At 49.0% G+C, this 21,755-nt stretch overlaps 9 protein-coding genes across 9 annotated transcripts; 4 read left to right on the plus strand and 5 right to left on the minus strand.

Annotated features, from left to right (window-relative positions):
* Positions 1-20: 20 nt before the first annotated feature.
* Positions 21-2,032, minus strand: F5B22DRAFT_618937 (uncharacterized protein). The gene is made up of 2 exons (XM_047975753.1): positions 1,253-2,032; positions 21-1,145 (listed from the first exon to the last, which is right to left on the minus strand). Exons 1-2 carry the CDS (start codon positions 1,506-1,508, stop codon positions 289-291), a joined length of 1,113 nt encoding a protein of 370 aa, XP_047827812.1. The 5' UTR covers positions 1,509-2,032; the 3' UTR covers positions 21-288.
* Positions 2,033-3,275: 1,243 nt separating this feature from the next.
* On the minus strand, positions 3,276-5,430 carry F5B22DRAFT_658770 (major facilitator superfamily domain-containing protein; the record flags this gene model as incomplete). The annotated part of the gene is made up of 2 exons (XM_047980149.1): positions 4,687-5,430; positions 3,276-4,628 (listed from the first exon to the last, which is right to left on the minus strand). The coding sequence occupies exons 1-2, from the start codon at positions 5,011-5,013 to the stop codon at positions 3,276-3,278; spliced, it is 1,680 nt and encodes a 559-aa protein (XP_047827813.1). The 5' UTR covers positions 5,014-5,430.
* A 173-nt stretch (positions 5,431-5,603) lies between these two features.
* Positions 5,604-7,067, plus strand: F5B22DRAFT_649549 (V-snare-domain-containing protein; the record flags this gene model as incomplete). Its single annotated transcript, XM_047979189.1, has 2 exons — positions 5,604-5,618; positions 6,309-7,067. The coding sequence occupies 2 exons, from the start codon at positions 5,604-5,606 to the stop codon at positions 7,065-7,067; spliced, it is 774 nt and encodes a 257-aa protein (XP_047827814.1).
* Positions 7,068-7,342: 275 nt separating this feature from the next.
* F5B22DRAFT_377875 (thiamine pyrophosphokinase) lies at positions 7,343-8,864 on the minus strand. The gene is made up of 3 exons (XM_047971235.1): positions 8,497-8,864; positions 8,282-8,382; positions 7,343-8,209 (listed from the first exon to the last, which is right to left on the minus strand). The coding sequence occupies exons 1-3, from the start codon at positions 8,642-8,644 to the stop codon at positions 7,619-7,621; spliced, it is 840 nt and encodes a 279-aa protein (XP_047827815.1). The 5' UTR covers positions 8,645-8,864; the 3' UTR covers positions 7,343-7,618.
* Positions 8,865-9,432: 568 nt separating this feature from the next.
* On the plus strand, positions 9,433-10,982 carry F5B22DRAFT_377889 (uncharacterized protein). The gene is made up of 3 exons (XM_047971236.1): positions 9,433-9,815; positions 9,907-10,342; positions 10,418-10,982. The coding sequence occupies exons 1-3, from the start codon at positions 9,605-9,607 to the stop codon at positions 10,728-10,730; spliced, it is 960 nt and encodes a 319-aa protein (XP_047827816.1). The 5' UTR covers positions 9,433-9,604; the 3' UTR covers positions 10,731-10,982.
* A 216-nt stretch (positions 10,983-11,198) lies between these two features.
* Positions 11,199-12,855, minus strand: F5B22DRAFT_618957 (kinase-like domain-containing protein). Its single transcript, XM_047975754.1, has 4 exons — positions 12,244-12,855; positions 12,096-12,173; positions 11,900-12,015; positions 11,199-11,828 (listed from the first exon to the last, which is right to left on the minus strand). Exons 1-4 carry the CDS (start codon positions 12,761-12,763, stop codon positions 11,451-11,453), a joined length of 1,092 nt encoding a protein of 363 aa, XP_047827817.1. The 5' UTR covers positions 12,764-12,855; the 3' UTR covers positions 11,199-11,450.
* A 1,305-nt stretch (positions 12,856-14,160) lies between these two features.
* On the plus strand, positions 14,161-15,882 carry F5B22DRAFT_618961 (uncharacterized protein). The gene is made up of 4 exons (XM_047975755.1): positions 14,161-14,334; positions 14,441-14,609; positions 14,668-15,574; positions 15,629-15,882. The coding sequence occupies exons 2-4, from the start codon at positions 14,493-14,495 to the stop codon at positions 15,721-15,723; spliced, it is 1,119 nt and encodes a 372-aa protein (XP_047827818.1). The 5' UTR covers positions 14,161-14,334; positions 14,441-14,492; the 3' UTR covers positions 15,724-15,882.
* Positions 15,883-16,711: 829 nt separating this feature from the next.
* On the plus strand, positions 16,712-18,097 carry F5B22DRAFT_378041 (uncharacterized protein). The gene is made up of 4 exons (XM_047971239.1): positions 16,712-16,766; positions 16,873-16,922; positions 17,068-17,519; positions 17,625-18,097. Coding segments are annotated over exons 1-4 (540 nt in total). The 5' UTR covers positions 16,712-16,765; the 3' UTR covers positions 17,662-18,097.
* Positions 18,098-18,914: 817 nt separating this feature from the next.
* F5B22DRAFT_378097 (Myb/SANT-like DNA-binding domain-containing protein) lies at positions 18,915-20,517 on the minus strand. The gene is made up of 2 exons (XM_047971241.1): positions 20,014-20,517; positions 18,915-19,912 (listed from the first exon to the last, which is right to left on the minus strand). The coding sequence occupies exons 1-2, from the start codon at positions 20,410-20,412 to the stop codon at positions 19,040-19,042; spliced, it is 1,272 nt and encodes a 423-aa protein (XP_047827820.1). The 5' UTR covers positions 20,413-20,517; the 3' UTR covers positions 18,915-19,039.
* Positions 20,518-21,755: the final 1,238 nt, after the last annotated feature.

Genomic DNA, 21,755 nt, shown 5'->3' on the forward strand with positions numbered 1-21,755 from the left:
GGGATGACGCCAAATCGCTGACTCAAGTTAAACAATGACCGGCTTAGCAGATATAAGACAGATAAATACCTAATCCAGAACGAACATTCTGTTAGCCGGATCACAGTCTCGCCTGATATTGAAAGTATGATATTGCTTGAACGCTGAGGCATTATGTATCTCAGCTCAGCCCTTGTTGATCTATCTCATGGATCAGATTTAACTTAATACAGGCACTTTTCGCTATCACCTATTGCATCCAATTTCAAACAGTTTCATCTATGATTAATAACAAACAAGAATAATATTTCAATCTGAAATATCCTGCGGCTGTACTTTCCAGTCTGTAAGCGGCACCGCTGCTTCATTACTCGTAGGCTTGGCCAGCGCCGCCGTCATCCCTGCTAACTCTAGCCTTACCACCGCTCGACAGGCGACAGCACTGACTGTGTATCGCCCGACGATGATCAAACAGTCAGCCAAGCTGAAGAATAGCAACCCTGATAGAACAAGGGTGCCAAAAGCAACTTGAGCCAAGATGCCGATGCTGATGGCCCAAGTCAATGAGTAGAACCAGAAAGAACTGCTTCTATCTCGTCGCAACTCGAACACGATAGGGGGCTGGAACACGGCCGGGAGAAACTGTGCCGGTACCCATGTATTCAGGGGTTTCGTGCTCACAGTATATCCCGGTCCACTCCTGGCATCGACAGTCCGGATCCGGATGCGCACCCACAAGGCCGCACAACCAGCGACGTGGATGAGCGCAGCGCCCAGCGTCCACAACGGCACGCCGAAGATGGTATTAGGCGCGAAAATGGCGACGGCGTGGTAGCCCAGCTCCCAGGCGAGGTGCAAGACATTCGCCACGGCACCTCCCACAATAACATATTCGAGTATTGCGATGAGAACTGCCCATGTCGCGCGTCCCGCGCTCCAGCGCAGGCTCTCGATGCCGAGCTCTGTCGGCTCGCCGCCTTCAACAAATTCCGTCACTGCGCGCGCGAAGTCATTCGTCTTCATCATCGATACTGCTGGGCTACCGGCAGAAATGAGGAAACCTAACACTGGGCGTCGCAGCCCGACGAGGGCCGTTTCCACCGTCGAGCTACCAATAGATTGCAATATAGTAGGAATCAAGCCTAGGACAAGGGCGCCAGTAGCCACTAATAAAACATGTTAAAATGGAGCTTTCCCCAAGCAAGAACAGGTAAGTTGAGCAGTTGATACGTGACAGATTGGGCGTATCTGGTAATCCGGTAATCATACTTACATTCTGCTTTGCGAAACTCTGGGAATTCTTCCAAGATACAATCGATCACCGGGTTAACGAGGGACTGGAATCCAAGCGTGAGATTGAGATTATCCGCCAAGTATTCGGCGTAAGGCTCGGAGCAGTTCTCCCGCAGGATGTTCTGGACGAGATTATTCCATCCTGGGAAGAAGTGGTCAAATTGGTGCGTCGGCGAGGCCTGTACCACGCAGAGAAGACCGGACAGACAAGCCAGACCGGCTGTAAGCAGCTTCATTGCGAAAGTGAACGTATTGTAGTCTCACAAGCATCAACGAGAGGAACTCTGATATGAAGGTGTGTAATAACACATATACACGTGCGACTAATATTCAGGCGATTCTCCCCGGCCTTTTTAAATCAACTACTGGCACCTCCCAGAAGAGCAGCGTCCCTACCTCATATACCTATACCCAGACCGTAAGATGGTACCTACCTAGGCGCCCTGTCACAACCACGTGGAGTAGTGTATCAGGACTAAGGCCGTCAGCCCCTCAGGTTATGAGTAGCCCGAAGGATTCACGACCTGGCAGCCATTATACCACTTAGCAGACACTTAGACAGTAGGTTGCCGTCGGCAGCGGCAAAGATATGCACTTAATGACTAGGTATGACAAGTATATGCAGCGAAAAAAAGGCTGGATGTAGGTCTTTGCGTGATAATTCCATAAGTATTAACAATCACTGGTCGTGCGGCTGGAGCGCCCTTGCTATACTAAGGTTAGTCATATATGTGTACCCTTGACAATGATAAATGGATACTATATTTAGGTACTGTATAAAAAATGGTACTCTGAGACGGACAGAGGCACATGAAAGGCAAGATTGGTTTCCTTAGGTCCATTAACCCCGTCCCGTCCCATACCAAGCGCACCAATGTGGTGATGGGTAGTACATTATTCAATATTACAACAGATGATGATAGTATCAAAGATAGATGTCTTAAGAGGCCTCGAGTCCACAGGCCCTACATTCTCTAGAACACATAAGCTCATCCTACCCAGTCTTTACCTCGTATGCCCGGTTTTGAAGGGCGTCGACCGTAAGCGCTTTGAAATAGGTATGGTCTGTGACCACAGGGCCACACAATGCAGCCAGGCCGGTGTGTAGACATCCGAGGAATACTTCCTAGGTGGGATGAGAGAGTGGTATCAATCGACACCGCTTTCTTCCCGAGATGGACGGAGTGTTAGGGCTGATGAAACCAGGGGTTTCCCCTACCTTCCAGCTTCTTTGGAACAGAGAGAGTTTAGCGAAAGACGGCGGCATTTCCCGAAATGGAGGCTCTATCCATCTATTTAGCTTGGGTTTAGTAGATCCTACTTTGGCCCCCACCTCCACAACGAAAGAACTTCAAGTGCATGTAAAAGAGCTGACCTGCCTAGCGTCGTTGTCTGCTATCGTGACTATGAGCTACGCAGGACCCTGATTCCCGTTAATTACCTGCCGCGGTATTGAAGCCGTATTCCTGACCAGCATACTAGGTAAATAGAATCTCTCTGTACAGCGTATTTCGGGGTGGAGTCTAGGCTTGATTTCAGCAATTGAACCATACTCTACTTAGTATCAGTACTATTTCATGTGGCTTCTCGAGCCGCCCAGAGTGTGGACTCACGCTTACGTGTAGTGCTTACCACTGCGTTGAGATGGTATGTTACTTCTATCGTTAGTCTACTCCTTTCAGTGGGTAAAACGAACCATTCCTAGATAATACTTATAGTGTACATGTTAAAAGATTCTAGTAACTAGAGATGGGAAAAAGTCTATGGTAAAACTTGTTTTCTAACTAACTCTTTGTAAACTTGTGGCTTGCGACATATAGAATGCCAGTCGTATATGTGCCAGGGCTTGCTGTCTGACTACCTATCTATTATATATCTACTATGTACACGAGCTCTAGAATTCTATACTTAGAATATCAGCAGGTTCGCTGGGGATAGGCAGCTTAGATGGAGACTGGCCGTCTGGTCTTACTTAAGTGTACCTTTTCAAGATGTTAGGACTTTCAGCCACTCTGATCTCCATCTTTCTCATGCTCTTGCCCAGAGTTCGGAACATGGTCAGCGCTATGTTCTCCTTGTTGTTTCTGCTGCTTCTTCAACTCTGCCTTCCGGGCCTTATCCTCGCGCCACTTAACTCCGTTTTTCAGCACAAGCCACAACGCGGGAAAGAAGACCACGTAGGAGAGGCCAATAATAGTGAAAGCCCATCCCGGCCCAACGGCAGTCATGAGTGGGTTGATAAAGGCCGAGGCACCCGCTCCAACCAGACACCGAGTAAGATTGTTAGCCGCCGTGGCGGCACCAGCAGCACCAGGATTGATATCTACGATGAGCGTGCTAAGGAGGTTCGAAAAAGCAACGAGCGTAACGCCCTGTAAGAATAGTAAAACGATCTCAACAGCCAAATGTGCCTTGTACTGGACTGCCCAGCCAAACCCGATTAGGACCAACGTGAATAAGGCCAGAAACGGAAGACTGATCTGTAGGCGAGCTTGTTCAATAGGAAAGCCCGCCATGTTTTGCTGACGGCTCTTGTCGTATGGAATGTTGAGTTTCTTGCAGATTCGCCTATAGTTCCAGTTTGCTAATTTTCCCATGACGAAAACCGCCACGATAGAGCCCACGCCCAGAGGTATATATATGAGTCCGATCTTGAGACCACTGAAGCCGTAAAGGCTGGCGAACTGGGCCGGGATGGCCGTAGAGACGGCGTAAAAACCGGCGTATATCAAGCTGCTGTACATCAATAACAAAAACATTTCCTTCTCGAATAGTATGAACAAGGTCCGCGCAAGGTTTGGTCGCTGGATACGGCTGCTCTGTCCTTTTGAATCTTTCTCTGTGGCAGATGTACCCGGGATGGCTTTCTTCTTGCGGTTAGCATCTTTGATCAGCTGCCAAAAGGTGCGGTAGAACGTATGAGGACGGACTGACCCATCGTCCACGATGAGTCGACAAGTCTCTGGCATGAAGAGCAGAAACAGGACGAGGACAAAGCCGGCGAGTATTGTCAAGAACCAAAAGATCCAGCGCCAGCCTAGGTATTGGGATATGACGCCGCCTATGACGGGGCCGACTGAGGGTGCGAATATTATAGGGACAGAGGTGAAGCCCACGTAAGAACCACGTTCAGCCGATGTCACTACGTCAGACACGACAGCCTGGCATAAGGAGACGGTGGCACTTGAGCCGGCGGCCTGCAAAGCTCGGAGAACTAGCAGAGCAGCATAGTTGGGAGCTAAAGCACACCCAATACAGGCAGCTATATATATGATGAAGCACAAGATATAGGCCGGACGCCGTCCGGCCGAGTCGGCTAACGAGCCCACGAACATAGGCGCGATAGCTTGAACGATCTACTCAGGTGAGTCAGGTACTGGATTAGAGACTTAGGCTGAGCTATCTAAAACTTACCATGTAGGTAGTCACGGTCAAATTGACCTCGGTGATGGAGATATGTAGGTCGCGTGAAAGGGTCTCGAGAGCCGGGAAGTAGATCTGGGCAGACAACGGGGAGAAGAAAGCCCCGGCAGCGGCGCCAAGGACAATGGCCCTTTTCTCGAAGGTAGTGAAGACACTGTATTTCTTCCCTGAAGGAACAGGCATTTCGGTGGGCGGCTCTTCGTCTGCGGCACCTTCTGTGGATTTCACATCAGATGTCCTCGCCTTGACCTTTTCTGCGTTGTTGTGGTGGCCTCGGCCATTTTGTTCCGAGGTGGCATCTGGCGATGGACCAGACATGTTATATCATGAGGTGTCTTGCGGTTGTTAGTCGTCTGGAAACTGAGTGAATTGGCCTAGGGATATCATATACTAAAGGAAAAGATTGGGGGGGGCATCTTATTTATGTGTGTGTATATATACCTACATATAAGTGATCGATGATGGAATAACTACATGACCGGCTCGGACACGGCCAATGGGTATATGATAGGACTCCGAACGAGGCTGCTAGAATGATCATATGGGCAACTGCTATTGGAGATATCCATGCAATGCTAATAACAGCCATCGTTCGGGCATCTAGTGGGTAACTATCGGCGTGCGTAGGTAGATCTAGCTTCAAATCAGAGTGGTGGTCTCGGAGCCGGTTCGGCTATAGAAACAAGATGCCATCAGATATAAGTAGAAAATCAGCATGCAGGCCTTGCCAGGCACCGTGTGGCGAGATAGCTTTTATCTCTCCATCCTACCATCTTGCTGCCTTCGCTTTAGTACTTCTTTCTAGTTCCCCTAACTTTTTTTCATAGGTAATGCCTGCAAATCTAGGGCTTTTGTGTAGATGGACATACCTACATATCATACTATCGTGTATGTTTATAGATGACATCATGACCAGACCCTTTGTCAGCCGATATAGAGGCAATGCCATCTAGATATGGCATTCGAACAGTCAATGAAGAAAGTGTACAATTTAACCTATGAATTCTCCTGCAGCTCAAAACAATATGTTGGACGATGTTGTGTGGAAAGGGTTGGCCACAGTGCCAATTCATTAACATGGCACGCTACCCAAGTGGGCACAGGACACCTAGCTGCATCTCATAAGGCACCGAAGTTAGGTATCTACAGTACAGTGACAAGCACTGTACATACATTTTTGAGAACTCCGTGTCCAGTATTCAGGCTACATACATACTTCTTGGATGCCTTAAACTATTCCGTTCACCATTCATTCCTCTCTACCATACGCCCAGGGGATTCCGGATTCCATTTCACGATAACATTATCATTCTCAACTAAACTACAAGCATTATTCACCGTACAACAGGGACTCCTAGGCAAGCAAGGTGCCTCGAGTTACGAGTTACCTGCCTCCAGGGTTCTGGATTGTATGCGCCTCGTCAGGTTGCGAGATCAGGGCTTGACCAATACAACTATTCCTCGACTCCTCTCGGCCTTTTCTCATTTACTCGAACCAGTCACCACCATAGCTAGACATCATGGTAAGACCACTACTACTTACCATTCTTGGCCCCCTATAGCTTGGACTCGGACTGTGAGAGCTGTCGGCTAACCCCTTGCTTCTCTCCCAGAACACCCAATTCAACTCTGCGTTGAAGCAGTCGACGTCAATCAAGCGCGACCTAGCTAACCTCTCCTCCTCCCCCGATGGCGCACCCACACCCGCCGCCCTCGGCGCGCTATCCGCCTCGCTGACCGCCTTCTCACGCACTCTGGACGAGTACTCGGCGCTGGCAAAACAAGAGCTCAACCCCGCCAAGCAAGAGAAGGCCCACGAACGACTGCGCAACTTCCGCAGCGAACTCACTCAATTCCGCGAGGAGATGGACGCCCTGAAGCTCCAGCGCGAAAGCGCCGTCCATGACGCAAGCCGCTCCGAACTCCTCGGCCGCCGGCCCTTCACCACCTCGACGCCCGAGAACCCGTATGCGTCCACATCCAACGGCGGCGCATCCTCCTCGCCCACCACAGTCCCCACGAACCGGTATGGCAGCGGCGTCGTCGCGGGCGGTGGCCAGATGAGTATGGGCAGCGGTGATTACACGCGCGAAGCCCACGCCATGCGCGAGCAGAACTTCTTCGCCAGCACCAACACCGCGCTCGACGAGTACATTGCCCGCGGCCAGGCCGTGCTGGGCGACCTCGGGGCCCAGCGGGACATGCTGAAGAACACGCAGCGCCGGCTGTACAGCGTTGCGAATACGCTTGGCGTCAGCGGGGACACGATCCGCATGATCGAGAGACGGGCGAAGCAGGATAAGTGGATATTCTGGGGTGGTGTGGTGGTGTTTTTCGGGTTCTGCTGGTTGGTCTTGCACTTCCTGAGGTGATATTGATGTGCGAAAATAGGGAGATTGTGAGCTTTGGGGTAGAGATTGGGATTAAGAGGGAATTGATTGATAGGACGGGGTAATCATATGTGTATATACCGTCATTTTTCTTTTTTCGGTGTGGAAAAAGTTTGGCTAGAAGCATTGGCTTGGGTCTGTGTAGCGAGGAGTCCGGCGTTTTAGCATATTTGGATATTGGCAGAAAGGAATATATATTCAAATGCTTCCAGGTGTGTTGAATCGTTTAAGTATATCTATGTTGCCCAAAGCTATTTTCACAAGCTCTATCTACTTATCACCCCGTCTTTCTCTATCCCTTCCACTCGCTCGGTTCATATGGCTGAAGACATTCTTCATTCATGAGATGCCCGATCCTGGATATATTTCTATCAAGTGAGATATAGCAGTATGCTTTTGACGTCAATCTAAGATCCGCCATGTAGTCATCGGCTAGATGCCAGATGGCCATTGTGCAAGTTCTTCCCATATACCCTTACTTAACGGCAGAGTATGGAATGTTTATGCATAAATGGAATGCCTGTGGGTAAAATTTAGTCATTCGAGGCCTGTTTCAACGCTATCGTGAATAACACATCCTTATCCGCCTGAACCTCGACGACCTCCGAGTCCGGCAGAACGTGATTACTCGTGCTCATGCGGTACCCAAAGGCCGTATCCCAATTCTGAACATCCCATTCGAACCCCTTCGTCGAGATGACAGCGGGCTCGCCCACAGGGACGATGCCGACGTGCTTCGCGAAGGGATCGCGCGAGACCCGGCGGAAGGTATCGGCGACTTTCAGCTCTGGCTCGCGCACCCGGATCCGGTGCCTCACGCCACCCTTGAGAATGAATGATAGCGAATCCCCGGATACCAGATACATCCGGCCATCCGCGTACGTCGGTGACTTCTGGAATAGGTACAGGTGGTGTAGTTGGCTGAGGCCCTGGTCCACGCGGCCGCCGAGCCCGCCCATGCACACGATGTCCCGGCCGGGAGACTCCTTGCGGGCGAGATGCACGGCCTTGGCGAAGTCAGTGGAATCCTGTTCTCTCTCGCGGATGATGCGGCTGCGCGAGAAGTACTGGCGGGTCTCGTCCGTGAGAGAGTCAAGATCCCCTATGATGGTGTGGAGATCCGTCTGTCAAGCATAGCTTGAGATCAGCTGTTCATCCAATTATGTGGTTTATTACGGATGTGCAATCAAGCTCACAAATGGCCCCGAACTCCCAGCGGTGCCCTTTTCAGGGACCACTCGCTTGCTTAGGTCGTAGATCCGGTTGGCACCTCCATCTGCAGCAATTTTGGTCTCGGCTATTTTTTGAGAAACCTATCAGTTCACCCTGTTGCTGTGCAGAAATCTAACCAAACATGAATATTCGGGGGGGAAAAAAAAGCAGAAGTTTCCAAATAAGTAAAGCCACATACCTATGCTCCAGAGATCCCCAAATAAGCAGGGATCTCGGATGGGCTGGTGTAATACTATGAGGATGAACTCGTGTCCGGGATATCCTAGAAGCTGTCTCACAGGGTACCATTCTATGCACTCAGGGCCTGGTGGTGAGTTTGAGCCCATCTCGAACGAAAAAGTAAGTAAATGAACGGAAAGATTGATCACCGCAGCACTGATATCAGTGTTATGAGAGGATGGATAGAAAAGTACGAGAAAAGGCGCCAGATTTTAATGAAGAAATCACCCATTTACTCACTCATGTCGTTGTTCGAGTCAAGTGACGTTGTATTCTTCTATCTACGGTTATGAGATAAAGTAAGCCTAGCTATCCATTTGTCGTGGCTAGCGTCACTTTGAACGGCAGTGGAGCGAGCGGCTTATGCAGCAGCAAGTTTGATAATGAAGCTGTGTCTTTACATAGGAGTGTTCACCCGCCTTATCAACGGATACCTGCATTGATGTTGTTCATACTCACGTTGAGTTTACCTAATGCATACTTGGCGTGTGGGTGAATCTTGGAGGGGAGCATGTAAGGTATGTGAGAAGCCAGAGGCAGAAGATCATCTAAATATGTCGATGACTACTAATTAATTCCTTCGTATATCTCTCGAATCTCGAATATCTTTGTGGTACCCAGGTCGCATCCGATACTGAGGGACAAGCAATCCTCAAGTATGAGGGTTTTAAGCTGAGATAGCTACAGGGCATTTGCCATCTCTCATATTGAGAATTGAGCATAGTAGTTCCTTCATATGTATCGGTACTTGTCTATTGGCGCAAGGCACAAGGCCAAAGACGGTAGCAGTACTTTATCCTCGGACTTTGTGGGTCCAGGCACCGGCGGAACATTGGACGGCTTTGCCCGGCGCATTTTGGGTTGCCCAAAAATTTCTCGGGAGCTATGACGATTAACCGAAACAGCTTACAAACCCAGTATCACCACTTCCAATTCCACTCAACCTCCGTTCACCCTTCGCTGACGGGCCCCTCCCCTCCCGTCATTCTCCAATCTCTCTATTTTCCGTCCCGTCGCTCGTTCTCTGCTTTCGCCGACTAGATTACGACTATAGGAGTACGTACGCCATGTACAGAGCAGCTCTACGATCCGCGCCGCGGACGATAGGTCCATTGCGCCAATCATCCCGCACCCCCGCCGCGTCCGGCCGCCGTTTTGCCTCGACCGCCCCGGCAGACAAGAGACGGACTTGGAAGAGCTCCGCCGTGAGGTGGGGATTGGCTGTTGGTGCTGTCTACTATTACAGCACGAGCAACGTCTTTGCCGAAGAGCCGAAACGTATGCGACACCCTTGGTTATCAGCGTAAACATGTTGAACGCCTCTCTATACTCTACTACCATGCTATGTGCTGACGCCATGCAATCACAGTCGCGACAGTGCAGCCACCTCCCGAGTTCTCTGACGAAGACCTGCCCACTATCGAGGCTGTCGTTGCACAGAAGCGTCGAGAAGCCGAGGCCCGATCACGAAAAGCCGCTGCCGCCGCCGCTGCTGCCCCAGAGTCCAAAACTAGTCCCGAGCCCGAGACAGCTGCATTGGCTTCTCAGACTTCGCCCGAGGCACCCGCGAAAGAACTCGATGGTAACGTTTCGCCGGCGCCGGAGGATGGCAGCCCAGAGGCACTAGAACAGGAGGCGGCGCAACAGGGCGCTTTCAACCCTGAGACCGGCGAGATCAACTGGGATTGTCCATGCTTGGGCGGCATGGCGGATGGCCCCTGTGGCGAGCAGTTCAAGGCTGCTTTCAGCTGCTTCGTATATTCACAAGAAGAGCCCAAGGGCATGGACTGCATCGATAAATTCCAGTACGTGATGATCCTGCGCTTTTTGCGCATTGCGTTTGGTATAACAACAGTAAATCAGCTAACGCAAGATGATAGGCATATGCAAGACTGCTTCAGGTTACATCCCGAGGTGTACGGTGATGAATTAGCCGATGACGAGGAAGCCGGGGCCGCCACGGCGGATGGAGCGCCAACAGACACCGTAGCTGCTAGAGATGTTTCGGCAGAAAGTGCTTCTGTCGCTAATGCAGCCCCGACGGAGCCCGCTTCTAAGAGTGTAGCGCCCACGACTAAGGAGACGACGAAGACAGATGCGAAGATAAGTGCAACAAAGCCAGAAGCAGTAGAACAAGTCACACCTTCGCCGTCAAAATCTGCGAAAAAGGATCCCTGGTCCAATGCTGAATAAGAGATGGGATGTTTTTTGAGTTTTCAAGAGGGGAGACACGTCTATCATGAAACGGGGGCTGTACCACTACTTCAAGCGTCTGTGACATAGAGCATAGAGGCGCTGGCGGGATTTGTTTTTGTTTTTTTTTTTTGAAAAAAAAGAAAAACTACCTACATTTGTAGATAATGTGTAAATTATTTTGCATGAGATGACAGCGACGTTGTTAGATACACTAACACAAATTACCTACCCATCCTCCTCCAATTCCTCCTTTCCTATTCCTATAAGCCTATGCGTTCGGGTATTGTGTTCATGACCCATGACTGCTCGTTCCTGCGTAAGGAATTAGTGGAAATTGCATTAATGTAGGTTCAGACTCACATTCATTGCTTGAATTGATGTATGGCTCTTTTTGACTACTTGCTGTAAGTATAATATATGGCTCGTAGCGGTGTGAAAGGATAAGAGCGGCACGGGGCGATGAGGTAGAATAAGCGAGGCAAAGGCATCAAAGTCTCATTATTGAAGGATTTGAAAATATATATCTAAGCTAACCCTTCGACTTGACTTTCCAGGAAGTCAGTCTAGCTAGTATCTAGTAGTGGGGTGTGGTATATGATACAGAGTTGATTAGGGCGGGCTTTTGGGGGGGGCGCTCTCTCCCTTTCTCCTTTTTCAAAAATCATTCAGTTGATGTGTGCCGAGTTAAGCATACCTCAAGAAGGTAGACCACATAGTTCATTTTGTCATCAAAGACGACAGAAACGGATGTCGTAGAGCCTCCTCAGCGGTTGGTCGCTTGCTAGGATCAATGATAAGCAACGACTCTATAAAGTCAATGATAGAGGACGAGATCGGCGGATCTATTGTACGCGCAAGCTCTTCCCGCAAAGGCTTGTATTTCATTAGTTTGCCACTTGCCAGTTCAGGGGGCGCGTCCATGTCTTTCAGCTGCTCAGCAATATCCCACTGGTCCTCGATCTCAGGATAGCCGTTATATTCCCCCATTGGCCCAACCATCAACATAATCTTAGCTATACACCATGATTCCTCATGACCCTCGACGATCTTATCGGAAGCGCCGAATAGGGGTTCCTGTCGCAGCCAGTGCGTAAGCTAGGCGAGTGGACCGATACGTTAACAGTCATATCATTCAACAGCTATACATGCGGTGAGAAGCAGCTTACTGTCACGCCCAGGGACCATATATCTGATGAGTGGAACACGCCCTCCCCTCTAAAGACTTCAGGTGCTCGACAAGGGGCGCATTGGAAGATATATCCCTTGCGACCTTCTGAAAGTACTAGCTTATAATGTCAATTACGACGGTTATGGTTGAGAGTTATGGGTAACTAGAAGAAGGGAAGAACTCAGGTAACTTACGCATTCCTAGGTCAGCTACCTTAACCTCGGGGTTGTTGCCTTCTAACCCTGAGACTAAGATATTGTTTGGATTGATATCTAAGGCGATGATCATGTTAATCGATTACAGCTTGAAAGGACGCTCGAAGATAGATAGATAGAATCGTACCGGTGTGTGCTTTGCCCACCTTACGGAAGATCTCGAGGGCTTCTAGGACCGACCTGCTCACGATTCTAGGAAATGGGTGGTCCCCACTGCGAAACGGTGCAGAAGGCGTCTGCCATAAGTCTTGGTCCATCCATTCGAATACAAGATAATGCTGGCGATCAATTTCTTCGAGCGGCTCATCGCGCTGAAACTCGCGGTGGAAAAAAGCCCCAACGGCTTCATGTAAGCGCCGAATGTACGGCGACTGTCGAATCTCTGGTATCTGGTAGTTGGTGAATTCCCTGTGTAAGACCAGACGCTGAGACTCGGTGGTCGAAGTCTTAATGACTGCCCTGTAGGCCAGATCATCAATATGTAACGGTTCACATGAAGTTGAATAGTGTGTAGTGACATGCCATTTTGAATCTGAATGGGAGTTGTCGAGGATTTGAGCCTTAAATACGGTGTCGCCTTTCAGGGCCTGTTGTAATTTATAGGTTGCTCGTGCGCCTTTGAGGATAACTCCTGGTCGGAGCGACATAGCGTAGTGCTCTCTTTCTAAGGTGAGAAGTACTGAACATATATATGTAGGTAGATATCCACCTTCCTCCCTCCCTTCCTACCTTGGTGGGTAGGTAGTCTAGATAATATACTGTAGCGACAAGCACGCACGTACATTGGTAGCGACAATTTCAAACCAACAACCCGGTCCATTAACCAATCACTATCACTATCTCATGCACTTCTCCACTTCTTTGCTGCTGTGCTAGGAGTACTTGGGTAACATAACATAACGGCTATGTAACAAACAGCCTGACTACGAGGCTACTTACTTAGTAAGTTTCGGGCACGTGTGTGAAGATACGCGACGCCGAGCTACATAGAAGGCAATAATAGTAGCTCAAAAGGTGTAGGCAGTTTGGGCTTTGCTGACTGTTATTGCTTCCGACTATACTTCTTACCCAAGCTCTCAAGTGCTTGAGGCAAAGGGTATCCTGTCACCACAAATATGATCATGATATCTATAGATATATCTCTTACATGGGTATTTTTACCAACCATTGACATACGATAAATAGAAGCTCTGCTTTCGAATCCTCTTGTGTTCCTCGATTTGCAACTGTCCTTTATTGTTCTATAGATTAGAATCGTAAAAGACGACGAATGCCTAGTCCTCCTATGGACGTAAGGGATCAACTACGAAAGCGGCGCCAAACGTGAACCTAGAGAGCGGGACCAACGGGAAACTCTCCAGTTGCTGATCCAGGCTAAGGGATGGTAGATAGATACGGGCTGCTGTTAGAGTGCTGCTCAGCTATACTCAACTGCAAATTTATCGTTAATTGCGCGAGGAAGGAAGTTCTAGCTTTGCCCTTTGCCCTTTTACTTCGCCTTTATGGGTCTGGGCTGTGTATTGGAAATTAGGCTTAGTTTATTCCGTGACAGCTGTATTTCCATGCCCCCAATTGTCACGATCCTAGGGCTATGGATAAAGAGACTCGCAGTATATAGCTTTAGCCTAGGCATAAAGCCTTTTTTGAGACCCTCGTCCAATAACGGTATGATGAGTAGAGTATAAATCAAATAATGTTTCGTGACACAACCACAGCGTTAATAGCTAAACTATTAAACTTAATTAATATTAAAACAGAGGACTAATGGTCATTACAAAATTGTTAATATTTCTGTTAAAATATTAAAATATGTGATATTACCAATATAAAAAGAACTGCAACTATGGGGGTAGCAGCTTGAATTCGTGAGGTCCAAACCCATTTTGGCGATCTGCAGAAAGCCACACTTCCTACCACTTGCGTTCAATGCGGTTGATTGGTTCCATCCGTAGCAGAAGGATAACGACAGTGCTTTTTTGGATGGGGTGCAGAACTTGCAGCCAGATGCTGATTAGCAAATTGCGATTCGTTCTGTTATCGATCTGCTCTGACGTTGACACAATTAATCTAGATATCCTAACTGTGCTTCAACTCTTTCACCCAATAATTCGTGTGAGGAAACGTATCTGGCGACATTTCAATTTCTCAGCAAATTTTCTTTTGCGCCTTTCCTTACCTTTCTGAGCTCAGGCGAGTTGGAGGCTTAGGACCCCAAAAGGTAACCAACTCAGCCCCCCCTCTCTCTCACCCCTTTTCTTCTCGTTGCTGTACATTGTATCGTTTCCCATAGCTTTCTATGTACTGGATCATATTAATTTCTATAGTTAATCGTACAACTACATACTATTGCATTCACATTTATTCACTTCTCATGAGATGTCTGACGAAAGCTATGGCTCTACTTTCAGCGGAAATCCTTTCATTATTAACTACCTCTACTGGACAAATATTACTTGCTCCGACTTGGCAGACCCGGATCAGGCCGGCCTCGGTGTAGGTATCTAGTCCATTTCATCCTACATTTCAGCTAATTTTAGCTTCTGTGAGGCAGATCTTGGTTTCTAGCATTATCGCAGCACTTACAACTATTATATTGTCCTTGTCAAGAAGCCAGCAACAACCCCACTGGACTGATCAAGTCATACTGTCTTTCTCCGATCAACAGCTTATTACTGGCTTTGCCTTGCTGCTCAGTTCATATGTCAATCTATACGCCTACAAGGAAGACTTTGTCATAGAAGACGCTCTGGACTACCAGGACGCCCATTTCGTCTTAGTTGTCTACCTCGGCTGTTTATCAAGTAGCTCTCACCTCATCTGTCTCCTCCGATGGGCTCAGTTATGTGAAGTGGAGGAGCCTGGGCATACGAAAGTCGAGGAAATGATGCAAGTTCGAAAATGGATCATCCTGATATTTGCACTTTTTCTTACCGGATCCGCTGCCACGAGCTATCATACCTTCAGACCGATTTTTTGGCTCTTACAAGGAGCTCCGGGTCCCGGCAGCGACGATATTGTTTATGCAGAATCATGGCTTATAGCGCAACGTGTTATCCCGGCGTTCTTGATCCTCTACGTATTCTGGATATGCTACATGCAGGTCTCTTCGGAGCTGAAGGAAAAGCTGGAGAAGGCTCTATCACACGTAGAAAATTGCCTTAAGAAGACATTACCCACCAAGCAGACCAAACGCGTCATGTGCTTAATCCAGTTCTGTCTCTTTTCTCGCCCGAAATTCGCTTTGGGAATTCAGACTTTTGGCGTCATTATCTCCATATTGTTCGTCCTGCTACAGAAATTTAGCCAGCCACCAGAAATTACGGACTATGCTTTGGAGCTGGGCATCCAGGAGTGGTGTGGGTTGAACAACCCTGGGGACAATCGCTGGGGGTTTGGTCAGACCGTTGCTGTTGCAATGCTTGTCCTCCCCTTCCTCTCGCTTATCGATGCTTACAAAGGTAGGGTAAACTCGATATGAATGCCATTAGACGAGACAACTGACGATGTAACAGGTCGAAGGGGGCCTGCGTTATCCTTTAGCCCTTCGTTTTATTACGAACAGTCCGCTTCATCAGAAGACACAAACATTCAATTGGGGTGGTGGTAATTAGTGGCTATACCCCACAGATGGGATTTCTTTTAATGGACTAAATCTTTGACTTAACAACATCAACAACTTACTACATATGAACAATTCGCATTGCCGTACCCAGTTATTGTCCATATCAAGCTGAATATCTTTTTTTTTTCTCGGTGACTTTCCAGGTAATATTATGGATAGTTCATGTGAAAAAAAAAAAAAAAAAACCTCTGTGAGGTCGAGTCTGGGCAGGGCAGCTCTACGGGCGCTAAACCAAATTGGGACGCACATACATACAGTAGTAGCGAGAGTTAGCAGCAAAGTACAATGGATGCAAATGGTCAATTCTCATACCAAAATTGAATCAAACGCAGCCAGAAACAAATCACCACATACTTACACAATTCGCTTACTATTTGAATTCCTAATCTGAGATATAACAAGACGAGAAGAAGAACAAGAACAAGAACAAGATTGCTGCCAATTCACGTGAGTAGTTACTGAGGGGAGATATTCCTAACGGTGACGGTGAGTTGTACGCGGACCGAGTTATACCGCATTAGGCTAAGTGTCGAGCGGTTAGAGGGCACCTGACGTCACACGAGCATCGAGGAGCTTCTGGCCCGCGATTCGGTCTGATTTGGTGTGATCTGGTCACGGAATTGATACGTGGGGACAGGTACGTACGCAATAGCCATTGGCCTGCTTGAGGGCCATACATTGCAGGTATCATGTACTTACATGGACAAGCAAAGCAGGCAAAAGCCAGCAGGCAAGCCAGCAGCTTGGATGGGATGGGGACGGCATGGGAACTGGATGAGAACTGATACCATCACTCACCACCACCAACCACAGGCAGTGCTCGCGAACCTTGAAAACACACAAGCGCCATATTTTAACGACAAACCCATCTTTCCCTCTCTTTCTTCCCTCCCACACAACCAACCTATCACATAAACAATCATAGCCTCCAACAATCTCCTACACAGCACCCGGGATACCTTCACCTGCAATCATATCATATTGCCCACTACAACGAAATAACAGAAACAAAGAAATCCCCGAGAAAAGTAAGTGAGTGAGGGAGGGAAACTTGTGCCGTCTCAATGGTGGTCTACGCATCAGCAATCCGCAGGATATCTAGCATAGACAAGCTAACAAGACTTGTGTCCCCAGTGTCATACGCAGACGTCGCCGCGTCCGGTCCCAAACAGACACCCGAAGAGGTACATTGATTGCGTCACCATCACTTTCCCCCCAAGTCTTTATTTATCGCCTACAATCGGGACTACAATCAAGACGAGAGAAAACGAGGGAAAGACAAAGCGAATAGTCAATCAGCCTAGCTAACCATGGTAAAACAAAAAACAGGCCGCAGCCCCTCAACCCCCGCAAATCGTCCCCTCCGAAACAGCGTCGACGTCGTCCCTCATCGACGTCGACACCCCCTCCGTGCGCACCGTACCCTCCGACTTCCTCGAGCAGGACGTCCAGACGGAGACGCAGCAGCAGCGGAAAGAGCGCGAGGAGAAGGCCGCCGATGCCGCCGCCCGCGCCGAGGCCGACCTCGCCAAGAAGAAGCGCTCCGCCGCCCGCAAGGCCCGCAAGGCCGACAACTTCCTGACGCAGTGGTTCGGCGAGCTGAGCGATAACGCGAGCACCGCCCTCGTCGCGGGAAATCTGGCTGCCGTCGTTGGCGTCAGTGCGTACCTCGGGTACAAGGCTCTGGGCCTGTACGAGCGCGGCCAGCTCACGTGGAGGAACGTCGGTCTTGGTGCTGGTGTTGCGCTTGGTGTGGGGTTGTTCGAGGCTACGCTTGGAGGGTAAGTTGGCACCTGATTGATCTCTCTTGCTCTTTTATTTCGAGGGGTATGGGTATATGGGATTGAAATTGCTGGATTGGGCTAACGTGATTATGTGCGAATTAGATATCTCTACAAGGGAAAGAAGAGCGACCGATCGTAGAAAGAAAAAAAAGGAAAGAATATTCCTCTTATCTATCTTCGGCATAAATAGTTGTTGAGAAATGGCTCTTGCAGAGACTCAAGTCCTTCATCTTGATCTACAACGCGGGAGGGAGAGAGAGGATCAAAGGAACATGAGGGAAACGGCGGTTGTTTTCGGCGGCGTTCTTTAATTACGGCGGCGACACATGGGAGTCTTTTTCTGTCTGTCTGTCCTTGGGGGGTTTTTCTCTTAACTTGATGGGTTTTCTTGTTTCCTGAATTCCTCACGGAAACTCGCGTATACCGTATAAGAAACTTCTCTAGTGTGTATATCCGGAATCTGATCCTTGCATTGGGAAAGAATTAGCCAATTTCGCGCGTTCAGATATTATCCTACCGCTTCTTCTCTTGTATCATGCATGTCTAGTAATACGTAAGTCAGTTAGTATGTATTGAAGCTGTGAAAGTGCACTGCCGCGACGTCCATTAGAAGTTCATATGGAAACCCTCATTTCATGCTGTTCTCAAGGGAATGGTTTGTTGATGGACAGGAGGGTTAGCAAAAGTCGGAAGCCGCCGTGTGAGGGTTTCACTTCATATCGTCTCTGCGCTCGGTGAGCGGCATCTCATGAATTTTCTTGTTGGTGAACCTGCTCTGGGTTTTCATCATATCTTTTCTTCTCATTTATCTCATTGTGTCTCCTACCCAGATAGGTTTCAACTTCACGATACAGGGATGTTTAATCCCTAGGCGGATAAGGGTCACGTTACCTACCCGTGAATTTGATGAATCAATCGTATTTTACGGTATCGTATGTAAGCTTACATATAAACCTATATGGGGTGAGATTACAGTTCATTATAGTTCAGTTTACTTGTTGTCTTATGAGATGCCAGGTTTCTAAGTCCAACCCATCCATCCATCCATCCATTCATCCGATCGTTCATTCATTCGTTCCTTCCGTAATCCTTCCCATTTATGGTCCTTAGAGGGTATAGAGTGATGAAGACTTCCTTCCTTCATTGTTCATGTATACCTGGGTACCTTTTTCACCAAGCCCCGTCGGAATATGAAACAGCGCCTTTCGCCTGCTTTTATATCACCGTCTCATTATCATCGCTGTATCGCTGTCCCATCATTGTATAATATTTGTTACCCGTAATCATAATCTGAAGATTCCAATATTCTTCAGATATAGGTTGACCTACCAGCTCGAGAATCTGATAAGCCGTGCAAAGGTATGCCCTATAGGGCGAGTCGATATCCTGGACAATACTACTGTAGCAGCACTATGACTCCGCTGCCAGATCCGAGGGCATGTGTAAGCATTAAACCAATGCCATCGCGGTGCGCAAGTCTCTTTAGGCTTGAACTATACCGTTTTGTCTGCCACAGCTCAAGAAGCCTCGTCGCCAACCCTTCCTAAACCAATCCCACCACCACCCAGATTCCTTATGTGCACCTCTCTGAGCCTAGTCATCCAGTGGCGCCGCAGAACGGGTGACATTTTCACAAAGATCATGGCCTTGTTCTCGTCGCAGAGCGCCTTTTCAGCAATCTTGAGCTGCAGATCCAAGTCTTCGTCAGCAAACTCGCGAAAGAATATCTCAAGCGCCTGTTCAGGCCATCGAGGTGCAACGCGAGCCTTGAGTGCCTCTGCCAGTGACAAAATGCCGTTTTCCACTAGCCCAGCTGGGATGGAGGGAGGAGGTGTGGACTGAGTGGCATTGGCGGTGGAAGAGGATGGAGCGCCAGTGGACGAGTTGGAAATGGCGGGTGCAGAATGCTGGTTGTAGAAGCTGGGAGCAAAGCGGGAAGGCCGACCTCTGCGCTTCTCAGGATTAGCAGGAGTAGAGTCAGATTGGGTTCGCTTGCGCGACTGTGTATTTGGTGCCGTCTCTTCGGGTGGCGTGAGAGCAGTTAAGCTGGCAGCCGTGGATGTGCGTGGGGGAATGGTAGTGGTTGTCGGGCGTTGAACTGGCTGAGCGGAGGGTGCAGTGGGTGGTTGCTGTGGTGATGGTTGCATCTGATTTTGGGAGGAGGCTTGATTATATGCGGTGGAGGACGTGGGCGAGTCTAGGTTCGGATCCACGGTGGCAGTGTCGACATCGGTCGGGCGTGGTGGCATCGACCCATCAGGATTCCTGCGCCTCGGTTTCATTATGCGTTTAGGCGCGCCGCCAGATCCAACAACGTCTGGGAATAGAATCTCCATGTATTCTTCGTGGTCAAAGGGCCGGCCCCGCAGCGCCTTCGATAATGGCTCTTTCTACCATGAAAGGTCAACTAACTGTAATCCTAACAACCAAATGACGGAGAGAATGATTGGTTGGCAATTGGAGAGGTTACGGCCACAAAGTATCAACTCACCTCGAAGTGTCGAGCCCAGGCCTCCTCGCTCGCTGTGACCATGCGCGTGTTTGGGTTGTACAGAAAGTCGGGATCTTCTCTTAGGCCCCTCCACATGCGGAACTTCTTGCGCGCATTGTCGGCCTTGTTGATGAGGTGACTCTTCTCGGGATACGCGCCGTGTCTGTCGCGCAGTGCTACAGCGGCTCGCTCCCAGGCACCGGCCTTGAAATTATGGCTGTCCTTGTAGCCAAGCTGCATTGACTCGCAGAGGGATCGGAAGAAAGTGTCTTCGTATGCAAGGTTCCAGCTAAAACGCGGTGTGCGACGGTCAGCGTTGCGGCGGGACGGAGTCCGCGTCCCAGTGGCCGGCGCTGCTGACGCCGTCGCTGTTGTTACCTGCACATCTTCGTCGGCCATTATAGTATTATCGATACAAAGATACAAGTGCGCACTTTCGCGACCATGCACCGCGGTGCGCGATCCTCAAGCGGGAGTCGGTAGTCCGTAATATGTACTCGGTAGCCTGTAACTCGACCAGAAGGAATAGGTGGCGGCGGACAACCAAGCGGCTCGGATGGAATGGCTGTCCGGCCCAGGCCTGGCGTGAACAGACAGTCTACCTAGCTATATGACCTACAGTAGGTACCTATATAGAGGCAACGGACTCGTCCTGGGTGAGCCTGACGCTCCCCTCCCGGCAGCTGTGGATAGAGGGAGGTGGAACGGCGGCGGTGGTTGGGGTGGATACACGGCTCTTGGCCGGGGTGAGGGCCGTGACTGTTATCTTATCGGCACCTGGCCGGTTGCCCTTTGTCCCTCTCTTGGTCAGTTTCTATAAGCGCACACAGTAGACACGAACTGGAGGTCTGGTAAGCAAGCTGGGATGGGGAGGATTAATGTTTACGGTGGGGAAGATTTGGTTCCTTTCAGGTTCAGTTTCAAACGGTTGGGAGTGGGTCGGTCACCGCTCGGTACTTCTTCATAAGTACTTAGTACATTGTACTTGCAGAGGCGCATCACGTGTCAGTTGGAAGTGATCTGTCTCACTCTCCGACAATCAAGCAATGGAGGGATATCGACTAGGTGTCTTACGAGTAGGAACGAATTTTCTTGGTAGGCACGATCAAACAAATTATTCTTTCTGTACTTCGGCAAATTCTGAATCTGACATGACTGAACTTCGCAGAAGACTTACAAATAAATACCGGTATACCTATGCTCGTACTTATGCTAGGTAGAACGTACATATAAAGAGAAGCAAGCTCTTTTCCTTCGGCTGAATCGCGCCATGAATGCCTCCAATATGCTACGGCGCAATTTGCTCAACTCTTCTTTCAGATACGAGTTGCTATAATCATGTTTTGGACCGTCCCCGAAATGCGCCATTTTTGCACCTTCAGAAGCGAAAACCCACCTCTGTTGACGATGCGCATAGCGTAAAAAACTAACCCCAAAGTCCCAACCAAGCCGATTATTTCCGCCATCATATTTGTATCCCTAGTTACCCAGGGAGGTAGGTAGAAAGAATGAGCTAATAGTAGTGCTGAATCAAGCTAAGCGCGACCATAATGGCATGTTTGCCTTTTCAAATAGACAACATAATCCGAGATCGGCCAGTGATGACAAACTTTCTGTCTACTTACATAGTAATTACCTAGGTATCGTAGGGGGTGCAATCCATGTCTCTGCTGCCGATCTGGGAAGTACGGTAGTTGTCATTCTGGTCCGCTTGGGTCTACCTATCTATTCCATGTGTTCGG

This window comes from Xylaria bambusicola (assembly GCF_022495145.1).
Source record: "Xylaria bambusicola strain CBS 139988 unplaced genomic scaffold F5B22scaffold_44, whole genome shotgun sequence".
Classification (NCBI taxonomy): Eukaryota; Fungi; Ascomycota; class Sordariomycetes; order Xylariales; family Xylariaceae; genus Xylaria; species Xylaria bambusicola.

What these genes read in the sequence shown, in the direction of transcription:
- F5B22DRAFT_618937 (XM_047975753.1), bottom strand. Translation starts at nt 1,508, where the DNA reads ATGAAGCTGCTTACAGCCGGTCTGGCTTGTCTGTCCGGTCTTCTCTGC. An exon ending in AGAGTTTCGCAAAGCAGAAT is followed by an intron (nt 1,146 to 1,252) that starts GTAAGTATGATT and finishes ATGTTTTATTAG; the next exon opens with TGGCTACTGGCGCCCTTGTC.
- F5B22DRAFT_377875 (XM_047971235.1), bottom strand. Translation starts at nt 8,644, where the DNA reads ATGGGCTCAAACTCACCACCAGGCCCTGAGTGCATAGAATGGTACCCT. An exon ending in TGGGGATCTCTGGAGCATAG is followed by an intron (nt 8,383 to 8,496) that starts GTATGTGGCTTT and finishes CTCAAAAAATAG; the next exon opens with CCGAGACCAAAATTGCTGCA. An exon ending in CTGGGAGTTCGGGGCCATTT is followed by an intron (nt 8,210 to 8,281) that starts GTGAGCTTGATT and finishes TATGCTTGACAG; the next exon opens with ACGGATCTCCACACCATCAT.
- F5B22DRAFT_377889 (XM_047971236.1), top strand. Translation starts at nt 9,605, where the DNA reads ATGTACAGAGCAGCTCTACGATCCGCGCCGCGGACGATAGGTCCATTG. An exon ending in CTTTGCCGAAGAGCCGAAAC is followed by an intron (nt 9,816 to 9,906) that starts GTATGCGACACC and finishes ATGCAATCACAG; the next exon opens with TCGCGACAGTGCAGCCACCT. An exon ending in GACTGCATCGATAAATTCCA is followed by an intron (nt 10,343 to 10,417) that starts GTACGTGATGAT and finishes GCAAGATGATAG; the next exon opens with GCATATGCAAGACTGCTTCA.
- F5B22DRAFT_618957 (XM_047975754.1), bottom strand. Translation starts at nt 12,763, where the DNA reads ATGTCGCTCCGACCAGGAGTTATCCTCAAAGGCGCACGAGCAACCTAT. An exon ending in GGTGGGCAAAGCACACACCG is followed by an intron (nt 12,174 to 12,243) that starts GTACGATTCTAT and finishes TCATCGCCTTAG; the next exon opens with ATATCAATCCAAACAATATC. An exon ending in GGTAGCTGACCTAGGAATGC is followed by an intron (nt 12,016 to 12,095) that starts GTAAGTTACCTG and finishes ATTATAAGCTAG; the next exon opens with TACTTTCAGAAGGTCGCAAG.
- F5B22DRAFT_618961 (XM_047975755.1), top strand. Translation starts at nt 14,493, where the DNA reads ATGTCTGACGAAAGCTATGGCTCTACTTTCAGCGGAAATCCTTTCATT. An exon ending in CGGATCAGGCCGGCCTCGGT is followed by an intron (nt 14,610 to 14,667) that starts GTAGGTATCTAG and finishes TCTGTGAGGCAG; the next exon opens with ATCTTGGTTTCTAGCATTAT. An exon ending in GCTTATCGATGCTTACAAAG is followed by an intron (nt 15,575 to 15,628) that starts GTAGGGTAAACT and finishes ACGATGTAACAG; the next exon opens with GTCGAAGGGGGCCTGCGTTA.
- F5B22DRAFT_378041 (XM_047971239.1), top strand. An exon ending in CCAAACAGACACCCGAAGAG is followed by an intron (nt 16,923 to 17,067) that starts GTACATTGATTG and finishes AACAAAAAACAG; the next exon opens with GCCGCAGCCCCTCAACCCCC. An exon ending in TTCGAGGCTACGCTTGGAGG is followed by an intron (nt 17,520 to 17,624) that starts GTAAGTTGGCAC and finishes TGTGCGAATTAG; the next exon opens with ATATCTCTACAAGGGAAAGA.
- F5B22DRAFT_378097 (XM_047971241.1), bottom strand. Translation starts at nt 20,412, where the DNA reads ATGGCCGACGAAGATGTGCAGGTAACAACAGCGACGGCGTCAGCAGCG. An exon ending in CCTGGGCTCGACACTTCGAG is followed by an intron (nt 19,913 to 20,013) that starts GTGAGTTGATAC and finishes CTTTCATGGTAG; the next exon opens with AAAGAGCCATTATCGAAGGC.